The following is a 12,949-nucleotide window of genomic DNA, read 5'->3' on the forward strand; positions in this document are numbered from 1 at the left end:
TCATTTTTTTATTTTTATTTTTATTTTCATTATTTATTGGACTACTAGAACAGTCTAAAGCTGAAAGACCTCAACAAAGGCATTCTGGCATCAATGCGAGAAGTCCACAACCACTGCTCCAGAGTGGCAGTGTTTCCTTTGTGGAAGATATAGCTCAGTGTCAGTATAAAAGTAGTGGAATCTGACATAGTCACACTCCATCTCCCACTACACATTACACACAATGTGTTACATAACATCGGAGAAAAGTTTAAAGGATGGCAGCACAAGTCACATCCCTGTATACCGGGGGGGGGTTTCTGCACTAACAAGCTTTTCACACACAGCTATAGTCAACAAAAATGTCAACAAAAATGTAATGTAGCCAGAATCTAGCTTGCTGCAAGTCTACATGACTTAATAAATGGCAGTACTACGGCCAGATTGTGCAGTACTTGCACACTACTGAGCCTAGTCAAGTTGTCTTTGAAGAGGAGCCCCAGAATAACGAAGATTTTTTTTTACCAATGTCTCTTAAAGTGAGCGTGATAGTGATTCATCTTCTCACTGGGGTAGTACTTGTGTCTGATAACAACAAATCTAAATGTACTACTGTGGCTGTAATATTTTACACCTTTCCGTGTTTATAGGGTGTGACCAAAAACAGAGGACATGACCACTGTAAAAATAAAATGATTATTAATATGCTAGCACTTGCATAATCAACAGGCAAAGCCTAAAACTTTAAAAGTATTCCTTCATAACATAATATTACTGAAAAGAGGATAAAAAGAAAAATAAAATATATATTTATTTAAATTTGTATAGCTTTAGCCTTTAGAAATGGCTTAATAGTAATATATTCATTTAAACCGGGAAAAATGTTAGACTTTACCCTAAGCTGCCACTTCAATTCCCCATTTAGCAATGAATTTTTAACATCTCCCCCTCTGGGATTAATTTTTACCACATCAATAATCCCAAATTTAAACCCATTAAAGGAAGAACAGTGAAGAGAGTGTTTGTATAGTGCACTAGTCTCTTTCTTAATCCTAATGTCATAGAAATGTTCATACATTGTATCCTTAAGGGCCCTCTCCATTTTTCCTATATAGAATACAGGACACTTTTCACATATAGCCAAGTACACTATCATTTTTGTATTACAACTACCTTTACAAAACCATACTCTACTATTTAAACCATTTTGTAAACATACACTGTCTTCCTTAATGATATATGGACACTGCTTGCAGTTACCACATGAACTAGTTGCCTTTTTTATTAAGCATTTAGACATATCCAATTGTTCAAATGCTCTTTTAAAATTATTTCCAGTCCTAGAGGAAAATACAGGCTCATGCCCCACCACTTCATACAACTCTTTGTTTGTTTTGAGCATACTCCAATTAGCCTTTATAATATCTGTAAAAGTTCCTGTAAAGCCATTAAACTCAGTTACACATGCCCTTTGGAACTTATTGTTTTCTCTTGGTTTAACTAATTCATCCAGGGGTTTTCCTAATAAAGCCTTGTATCTAGTACCCCACCCTCTATATATTTCATCAAGAACCCCCTGAACCGTCTCTCTTGGATAACCCCTCTCCAAAAACATCTCACCAGCTGAGTTCCCTAACAAGATCTGTTTTATCTGAGGTCATTCTTGCAATACGTACTGCTTGCCCCTTTACAAGACTTTTTTTCTGAAACATGGGATGATTACTAGTGTAGTGCAAATAACTATTACACCATGTACTCACTTTTTCTATAAATTCTGGACTTAAACCCTTCTTTGGTCTGAAAAATAGTAGTGTCAAGATAATTTATACTAAATTTATCCCACGTATATGTAAATTTAATGAAAGTGGTACATTCATTTAAGTATTGCATGAAAGAATCTACAGTCTCTTTACTCCCTTCCCATAAAACAAATATATCATCCAAAAATCTCATGTATAGACATATATTGTTACTATATGGACAATTGAAGACATACCGATGTTTCCATTCCAACATTACCAGATTAGCGTAAATGGGGGCACAAGCTGCCCCCACTGCTACCCCACTAATTGCTGGTAATGTTCACCTTGAAAACTTATATAGTTGTGGTCAAGCACCACCTCCATTAGTTCAAGAATCAATGGAATTTGGTCTTTAGACATTATGAATACTATCACTGAAAAACTGATGTCCTTCCTGTCTCGGAATACTAGTGAATAAATCCCTTACATCTATGGTGAGGTAATTTAAACTTTCCTTCCATACCACGTGTGTTAATTTGCTCAAAAACTCCCATGAATCTTTGATTAAATGATCCATCTTGAATATAATCTCCTTTGTCCAAAAATCAACAAATACTGCCAGGGGGTGAGTTTTAGAGTTTCTTGCAGAAACAATGGGTCTAAAAGGGGGGTCTCTAACACATTTATGTACCTTAGGTACCCCAAAAATATTTGGGATAATAGGATTGGGTTGCTTTAAAAAGTAGTAGGTTTACCATCTATTCTATTTTCTAACAAATATTCCTCCAGTTTTAATTATTAATTATTAATATGGTTTGTTACGAATGGGGGTTGCAATTAGTAGCAGATCCAGAACAGGTATTGATGGAAGGTGCTACTGCTGACCAAACACAAATGTCAGCAATCATTCAGTCCCACATCCTGGTGTACTCACCCTTCATTTTCATGGCCCATTCCTTATATTTACAAATGCACATTTCAAGCTGGTTGAAGACTGAATTATGGAAAGCAAATATATTTTATACATTCACTAAAGTAGAATCCGCAATGTTAGGTATTAAGTTTAGGCAAAAGTGCTAATTCTTGCATATTTTGCTTGAGCTTCCCCTACCATCTAGACACCTTATTTCTCTTGTTTCCATACTTTTTCTTACTCTTCAGCTTTTTTCTCTATCCATTCAACATGCAGGCAGCAAGACTGCATTGAAATAACTGTATTAAACCAGGGGTCTGGTGGGTATATGCTCCCAACACACACACACACACACACACACACACACACACACACACACACACACGCACACACGCACACACACACACACACACACACACACACACACACACACACACACACACACAGTCTGCAAAATCAGAGACAGATAAGAGCTCTGAATGTATCATAACATTGTTTTACTTAAGCGGTAGCCATGTAAAAAAAATCAAATTTGCTTCTCACAAAATCACATATTAATTCTACAAAGATACAAATAAATGACTATATAAACTGGCCAAATAACAATAGATCATTTTCATTCACAGATGGCCTACCCCAACTAGCAGTTACATATACTTTGTTGACTGTGAACATCTCAGATGTCTGACTGTGATAAAAGTAATGGTTACATTAATATAATTTATTTGCACACAAACAGTAGACACAGCCTGTATTCCAGCTTGTTTCACCTAAATACACATTAGTCCTGCAACATCAGAACAGCAAATAATAGAAACAGTCATTTCATCCACAGACAGCTTCCATACCCACTGCCCACACACGATATCTGGTTTTACCTTACCAGGATAAAGACATAATGGTTGCACAAGTGTATTTTTCACAGAAACAGTAGTCATGGCTTGTTTTCCAACTTGCTTTACCCAAATACACATTAATCCTGAAAAGCCAGAATTACAACACCAAATAGTAGGGCATTTATTTCACCAACAGACAGCTACCGTACTCATTCCCCACCCGCATTATCTGGTTTGACACTGTCAGGATGAAAACAAAATGTTACATTAATGCATTTTGATTTCACAGAAACACTTGCCATAACTTGATTCCAGCTTGCTTCACTCAAATACATATTAGTCTTCCAAAACCATTATTACAACATAAAACAGCGGGAACAATAATTTCATCCACAAACAGCCCCAATTTGCATTGCCTACCCAGAATATCTGGTTTGACCCTGTAAAGGTAACAACAAAAAAATAACCTTGCCAACTACAATCCAGAACATGAAAAAAATAACACTTTATTTCACTACTCATGACACCTCTGACCTCCCACATATTAGACTCAGCTTTAGGCTACAGATAGACAGCTTCTAGTGACATGGTAATATTTTTATTCTGTATTTAGTCTGGATTCATCTGTAGCTTTCTGCAGCTGATCACTTGGTTTGCTACTTATGCCCCTTTTGATACCATTATCTCCAGGACTGCATGTTACTTTATGCTTGATAAAGTATCAATGTCATCTTTGTGTCTCCAGATTCTACTCCCCCCACATAATTGCTTACTAGACTGTTGATCCATGAGGGCCATCTGAAGCCTATGTATGCACTCTCAATAAGTTTATCACCTTGTATTATTAGTACAAATAATCTGGAGCCCTCATATTTTAAGTATGAGTAGCCCAGACATTTACATGTTACTCTATCCATAAGGGACATAGGTGCTAAACCTGTGTAAATTTATACTTTCCCATCTATTACTCCAGATTACTTTTGAATGGAGTAAAAGATATAGTTTGCTTTATCAAGTCAAATAAAACTTTGTTGTCATTCAGAACTACACCACAGTGTAGCTGAATGAAATTGTGATGCTTCATTCGCAGTGCAAAAATGTACATACAGAGAAGAAGAAGAAAATAACATAAAAATAAAATAAAAGTAAAAATAGAATAAAAAAATAACATAATGACCAAATGCACTTTACATATAAATAGAACTGAGTAACAACATGTGCATGCCATTCCTATAATAAGAACTAAGCAGCATATGGAATGGTCAGCATGAATATTGCACAGTGTGATTTATATTGCACTTCACAGAGTCCTACAGTAAGGTAAGGTGTGAACCAATGTTAAATATGCACATCAGTTAGTTATTTCACATGAAAAAGCTTAATACTTATAGTGCAACAAAGCCTGTAAAGATCTGTACAGTCAAGTAAATAGCATAACTATGTGGTAGGAGGGGAAGAATACATTGACGGTCTCCTAGCTCATTTTTCACAAGAGTTCAGTGGTCTGATGGGGAGAGGAAAGAAACTGTTGCTAAGTCTAGAAGTCCTACAGTGCATACTTCTACATCTCCTACCTGAGGAGAGGTGGGAGAACATAGAGTTTTCAGGATGCGAAGCATCATTGGATATCTTCGTGGTCCTACTGATGCAGTGTGATTCATGTAGGCCTTCCAGAGGTGCAAGGGAGGAACCAATGGTTTTCTCTGCTGCCCTTAACAACTCGCCTAAGAGCCTTACATGTTGCAGCCCTCATACAAAACAGTAATGTTATTGGTAACGATGCTTTTGATGACACTCCTGTAAAATGTTTGGAGGATGGTCTTCAATAGTTTTGCAAGTGCAAGCATTGCTGAGCTTTTTTGACCATGTATGATACATTCTGACAAGTTAAAAAAATGCAAACTCAGAAACAAAACAGAAAAGAAAGGTGAATACTAGGCGAATCCAACAAGTACAATTTATTTTAACCTGTAAAGTGCTTTTCGTTTAGTACTAAACGGAAAAGCACGTTACAGGTTAAAATAAATTGTACTTGTTGGATTCGCCTAGTACTCACCTTTCTTTTCTGTTTTGTTTCCATGTAAGATACGTGATTATATATTAAAATTATGTGGAGAGGAAAATGATTCCTGCGAAGTGTCATTCTCTGTGATAAATGTCTATACCCCCATGTTCTGTTTATGTTGCAAAAGAGATTACGATCTCTTGAGCAGCTGTTTATGCCACTATTCGTCTTCTGAATGTGTAGTAGGCCTGAAAATATGGGGTCAGTTGAGAATCGGTTAGCAAGGCCACTGACTGCCTCTCAGTAGCCTGCAAGATACCAAGAAGAGGGGCAAGGCTTTGAGAAGGTCACTGTATCCTTTATGATTTAGACGCTTGATTTTCTTGGTGAGAAAGCACAATGGGTATTCAAGTTATGTTAAGTGTTTGGCCAGGTACATATTGAAAGGGGCATTAAGTGCCAAATACAGTGGAATGATCACATCCCTGGATCTGGATGCCATATTCTTCCTAAAAAGCTGTGCAATGAAGAAGGACTGTCTTACAATAGTGGATAAATGGTAATCGAAGGATAGCCCACTGTCTACATAGGTTTGCAGGTTTCCTAACTCCTTGATCAATTTTCAAAAGTGTATTGTTGATGTAACAATATCTAGGGATGTCCTGCATGCCAAAGGATACTGTTATACATTTTTAACATTATGTTTTAGGCCATGGTTTTGATACCAGCTATTTGCTTTCAAAATTTCTTTGTTGAGGATCTTGGTGTCTTCTGGAAAATTTATGATGACACAAAGTTTACTGTCATCTGCAGTCATATACTCAGCCTTTGATTTGCAGTGTCACCTTCTTGTCTTTAAACCTCTACCCCAACCTTCCTATATATACCTATTATTAGATTTGCTTTTGCTTTAATTAAGTCTGGTAAAGATCTGTCATGTATCCTCTCACCAGACTATGTGAATTACTTCTGCCTAATTCTTGTAGGCCATTTCATGTAAAAGTCACAGTTAACTATTTCCCCCTGCTTTAAATGCACAGCAACTGTAACTCATACTAAATAATCGAAGTAAGGAAACTCAGAAGTGGGGATAAGTTGTAATGATGAACAAAATGTGGCATTTCTTGCGTTCACTGTTTCTGAAAGGGAAAACATTTTCATGCATTTGATTAATCTCTTTCAGCAAGCCCATACAAAACATGTTTGTCTATTTCCTAGGTAAATTGCTAGATTAAACACTGTTCCTATTGTCCTACAATTGCTGAATGGTTTGCAAAACCAGTATAAACCAACTAAACTGACAAGTGTGGGATCTACTGTTTTCAGATAAAAAAAGATACCACTCACATATAAATTGGTTAAAAAAAATCATTCCACAAGCAGTAATGCATGGGTATCTTTAAAATAAAATAGGACGCACATTCTTTAAAATAAAATAGAAAGTATCAAGTTATTTTTGGGAAGGAAGATAAAATTGCCTCAAGGAATTTTCAGATTAATTTATGTTACCTTATAGGAGTTTTGACAGGAAATATAAAGACTGCCAGGACAGCCATTCCTCTTACATGCTTGAGTGACTAAACATTTCTTGAAGACTTCAGCTTAGATATGTGCTAAATTAAGGACTGCTGCCCTTGTTAATATGCCAAAGTCGACTGTTATGTGACTGTTTCTCTGCCAGTTTTGCTGTATTTGCTGCACTCAGCTGTTCAGATCTGTGCGTGCCCATGTGCTGCATTATTGCCTTTGCTCCACTCAGCTGTTCAGATCTGTGCGTGCCCATGTGCTGCATTATTGCCTGTAAAATACATTTTGCAGCACATTATTACTGTTATCGTCCATAACTTTTACTCCAGTCTACAGCTGCTCTTTCCGTAAAACATATTGCTAGGCTTCTTTCTTAAACCATTATTCCCATCAGCTTCTTACAGTGAAATAACTTGTTATACGGATTGATTCACTGATATTTGCTTACTTCACTACACACAGAAATGTTTTATCTATGTCTTGTCCCCTTCCATGTTTTTTTGCTATATTGCAGTATAAAAAAGTTGACATTCTCACATTGCTCAATATGAGACCTCCCCATAGCTCTGTTTCACTTTAATGAAACATTTCTCTACTTTGCAATATATTCCGGTCATTCCTAAGACATGGTCTTAATGTGCACACCACTTTCTCGAGGTGAAAATACTGCATAAATGCATTTCACTTCTTGCAGTATTGTATGTGAGCAGCATGGTGGCTCAGTAGTTTAAATTGCTGCCTCACTGAGATTGATGTTCAGTCCTGACCTCTGGACACTCTTTATGTGAAGTCTGTATGCCTTCCCCATGTGAGTTTGCTCCAATCTCTTCTCTAAAACTTGTCGGTTTATTCCTCCTGTGTTTTGCATTTACCATTGTCTTTGTGTTCCTTATATCAGTTGAACAGAGTTTAAGACCATTTAACTTAACCAACTTAAAAATAAATTAAGTAAAAAAAGGAGGAGGAAACAAATGTTACCTGAATAATGGTTCCATATCTGATGATCCCTAGACTAAAACCTGCATGGTTCAAAAAAACACAGTAATAGTGATGACAGATGGTACAGAAAATACAAAATACTATCTGATACAAACATCCTGCAGCTGTTTTGTCTATGATTGAATTGACTTACTTTCTACCCATTCTATCATGTGACACAGTTCCCTCTGCTCTGTTTTGTTTTAATGATTCTATCACATTTAACAGTATCATAATTACCCCAAGAGCCACATTTTCAAAACCTGTATGTCAGTTATGCATATTCAGTACATATGCAATGCCTTCTTACTATTAGGTGGTAACTCCAGGCCAGACCTGATGGTACGTTCACAGAAGCATAGTGACTGGTGAAGTGGTATGAAGGCACTCCATCACACATTACCATCCATGTAACAAAACATTAATGACTTATTAGTTACTCTGGCCCACGGTGTGACTCCTGTGTCTGTATTACAAGAGTATTTCCTCAGCTGTGTCATGACCCTTTCTTAGTCTCCAGTTATATTATCATGCCAGAGTTTTCCTCTCTAAATCTGATTGCATTTCCCAAACCACACACCCTAAGGGAACATGTTTCATGTTCACTGGCACCCTGTGCATGTCCTTTACAGGGATGTCTGCTGTTCTCCTTGTTCCTGTGAAAAAATACCATTTTGAGTTCCTTAGTGGCTTAACAGGCTCCATCTTCTTCCACCTTTCCATTTTGATTGTGCTGGGAAAAGACTTTCTGTAGGGATCATCACCTGATTCTACCTTTGATAAGGTTATGAGTCACAGTTGGAGCAGATTACTCATCTTTAAGGCTTCGTCTTCATGGTATTTTAATCCATAATAACTTATTACTAAAGCACAGTGATTTCCCTTATACTTTTAAGGAACTACTCAACAGTGTTTATGCCCATATTTTGAATTTTTTTACAAAAAAGGTAAATAGCTGTAGGAAGGAAGGGCTGTAACCTGCTCCTGGCTAGATTACATGATGTCACTTCCTGAATAGATTTTCACTACCAATTGTCTAGGCCACTCTCCCCATTATATAAGCTAGTATTTTGGCATGGTGCTGAATCAGTGTGGCATGCCTTGCCTTAATTTGGTGTACCATGTTGACTCATTGTCATATGTCACGCTCTAATATGGTGTACCATGCTGAGTCATTGTCATATGCAATGCCTTAATACAATATATTATGACATACATTAATATACTGCATATGAAGCAGAGATTCTTGTGATTTGATGTTCATATGGTTAGCATGCCACAGGTAGACATCATAATACATTTTAAACATGTGCAGACCCCACAGAAGTTGGATAGCCACATATTTATGCCTAATAGAAGGGGTAGGTAACAAAAAAGCAGAGATCCTTGTGATTTGATGTTCATATGGTTAGCATGCCACAGGTAGACATCATAATATCTTTTAAACATGTGTGGACCCCAAAGAAGTTGGATAGCCACATATTTATGCCTAATAGAAGGGGTAGGTAACAAAAAAAGCAGAGATTCTTGTGATTTGATGTTCATATGGTTAGCATGCCACAGGCAGACATCATAATACCTTTTAAACATGTGTGGACCCCAAAGAAGTTGGATAACCACATATTTATGCCTAATAGAAGGGGTAGGTAACAAAAAGTCTCATATGTGTATGCTCTCTCCCAGTCCTAATGACTGTCAGTGTCCATGAAAAACTATGCCCTTATAGGGAATACACTCTCAGAGGTGGCTGGGGCCACTCACTTGTGCTGTGTAGGTGGTTTTTTGGACAGCCAGTTACACAGCAAGTCAAAACTACATTCTAGAGTCTCTGGACTAAGTTTAACTTAGGTTTTGAGTCATGTATAAGTGTCATTTGGTAAGAGGATAATTTTAATAGGATGAATAGTGAAGATTGGGGCATTAATAAATAAGAAAAAGAGGATATGGTCAAGGACTGAGCATCGTGGTAGACCAGAGGTAAATAAGAGACATTTTTTCAAAAAAGAAGTATGCAAGGAAGAAGGTACTTTGGAAAAGGTTGCTCAACAACCATTGTTTTGTAGGGAAACCAAAGTCCAGAATCTGATGTTCTTGAATAATCAGGGAGTTATTTTTGCTTTCAAAGATCCTTTTAAGATTGACAAAGGTAGCAATAGCTTGCTTTTTTGTTTTTTGTTGAGAAGTAAGTTTTATATGTAAGTATGCAAACAGCTGTTAAGTGTATTAAGGCCCAATCTATATCCATGCTGGCTAATTGCAGGTACTCCGAATTTGTTTTGGTGTTTAGCTCTTTGAACAGTTTTGTTTAAATGTTCAGTTATTTGTTTCTACTGTATTTTTTTTTCAAATATTTCAGTAGGATTGAATTTGGTCTCTGTTTCTTAGCATTTGTGGGAGATGGGCATTTATGGATGGGGACAATTAAAGCATGTTTGAACAGGTAGAATCTATGCCTGTAGTAAAGAAGAGATTAAAATATGAGCAGAAGGACTGGGAAAAAAGGAATAGTAACTGTATGTGCGTTTATTAATATCTACCCATTTATCTATATCAACACTTAAGCTGCTGTACATGCAAATGTATTACATTCTTTTTAACTCTTTTAACCCAGATCATGGTTGAACTTTTATTTATTTATTTTACAGTTGCTAAACAGATAGGTGAGCCAGTCACTAGTCATAACACAAGCCTGTTGGGCATCATAAATGCATAAAATAAAGAGAAATATATTCAGTTAAGGTTTGCACAATATATGTAATCACTGATAATTTATAGAGTTGCTCTACAGTAATCACATATTGTAATACTGAAAATAATCTGTAGTTCATCTTTTCACTTACTTTGTTAGTAACAAACATATTAAATAGAATTCTTGTAATTTATCTAGATCAGAGATATGTAGGTCCTTTACCTATGCAGAGTGTCATCATATTTTACATACTGAATACATACATACATCTATGTCTACTTCTGTTTCACCTGACAGCTCTTCTCGATTGTTTCAGTAACAGTTATCTCTTTTCTTAATGCAGGTAATTCGAGGACTACTGAAATATTGGCCTAAAACCTGCACTCAGAAGGAGGTAGGTTCAGAAATGCTGTTTAATTCAGACAGTGGGTTTGAACTATGTTACACTTCCCATATTGTTTGTTCTAGTATTGTCACTGGGTTACATTACAGGTGGGTCAGTGTGAAAATTAACTATGGAAGTCGAGACATGCTCCCACAGCTGTGGTATCATGGAATATTACCTACTGCAGCATTACAAAGATGCAATTATACAATGTAATGAATGCTCTATGCATTTCATTATTGTGTTGTAAGAATCTGCAAGTGTACAAGCAGTGTATAATTCAGCAATAATCCATGACTGTGCATGCGTATATCAGCATTTACTCATGGCTGGTGTGGTTTGATCAGCAGGGCAAAACCTGAATGATTGAGCAAAGCCAGCCATAGGTAAATACTGGTATACCCACAAACAGGAGTGGATTATTGCTATTATGCAATTATATTTTTTAAGGAAGAAATTGCTTATCTACTTTAAATGTCTTTGTATAAGGACCCTGTAGTTTTCCTCTGCATTCTTCCTTGTTTACTGATGCACTGCACATGTGTATGGGACACTATACATCAGTACACTGCAGGAGAAGCCGTGGTGAAAAGAGAATCTGCACTGCTTTTTCCCCCCTGCCAACATACATTATAACCTCTTAATGCAAGAAATCTGGACAAAGCCCAATGTGATGGGGGGAGCAAAGATTTTAAATATTGCTCTTACAAACATAGATAGTTGCTGGAATAATAGGTTTTGTGTTAATGTGCATTTTCTGAAGGATATAAAGTCTGATCCTCAAATTATGTCGTTATTTAATGACTTCATTCACTAGTGGCTTGCTAGAAAACTATAACTTTTATGAGGAGCAGACCAAAAGTACAAGGCAAAAATATGGAAATTCTGTGAAAATCTGGACAGCTGAGAAGTATGACTGCTGAGATTTTAGTAGGGAGAGTGCAGAAATGCAAGCGGAAATCAAGTATGTTTCTGTTTCTTTAGGTTTGCAAAATGTACTGAATTTTTTTTGTATTTTGCTCTGTTTCCTAAGCATATGCCAATAGAAAGTCTAGCTGTTCAATTGTACTTCAGTGGTTGAACTTTTTCTATTGGTGTATGCTCGGTTTACAAGGGGCACGCTGGTTGGGCTATCGATCAGTGTGCTTATTTTTGAATTGTAATGAGCAGTCATTGTATAAAGAGAGTTTTGCCATTTGGAATAGTGTGCAAGTGTGCATGCACACATACACAAATGCACATGCACACAAACACACATAAATGCACACTTGTATACATGCACAAACTGCCTATTTCAGAATCTAAAATGCAGTGTATGCATTTAAGAAACTTTCATTCACTGAAAAATTCCTCTGTCAACTTGAACATTAACTTCATTAAGTTAAATAAACTAAACAGAGGTGTTTATTTTTAAGTCCTACTTTACATACATAGATGCATGTTATACCAGCTGTGATTTAATTTTTGAAGCTTCTTTACTGGAAGCTACCAATCCTTCATTACCAGCCTGTACTCTTTCTTTAACATGTGTTTGTCTATTTTGAGACAGAATAATTACTAATATGCAGAGGCTTTTCTTCTTGCATTAACAGATGAAGATGCTACATCTCCTGAAGGTGTAGATGGATGGGGGGGAGGGCTAGTAGACAGAGTTAGTAGCTTGGAAGGTAGTATTACAAGGCTGCTATGTTATTATGCATATGAACTGGGGTCATTTCACCTTGTCTGATCTTTGAATCTGCTATCTTCTCAGTGTACATCTGGCTTAAATAGAGTATGTTGTGCCTGGGCTGAGTAAAGCATTCAGCTGAGCTCCCCACATTAAATTTTTAATATCTGTGACTGCATGCCACAGCGTTTGTGCTCTTTGTTGATGTTGTAGTACTGTCTAATTA

At 36.7% G+C, this 12,949-nt stretch overlaps 1 protein-coding gene across 1 annotated transcript in view; it reads left to right on the forward strand.

Annotated features, from left to right (window-relative positions):
• The window catches only part of PPP2R5B (protein phosphatase 2 regulatory subunit B'beta), a 1,711,411-nt gene that overhangs the window by 1,457,606 nt on the left and 240,856 nt on the right, over positions 1-12,949 (forward strand). The window contains exon 9 of the mRNA XM_044075777.1: positions 11,013-11,063. Coding sequence (XP_043931712.1) covers positions 11,013-11,063 — 51 coding nt within the window. The remainder of the gene's footprint in view (positions 1-11,012; positions 11,064-12,949) is intronic.

The sequence above is a fragment of the Protopterus annectens genome, chromosome 6.part1 (genome assembly GCF_019279795.1).
Source record: "Protopterus annectens isolate FY-2018-M chromosome 6.part1, PAN1.0, whole genome shotgun sequence".
Taxonomy (NCBI): Eukaryota; Metazoa; Chordata; order Ceratodontiformes; family Protopteridae; genus Protopterus; species Protopterus annectens.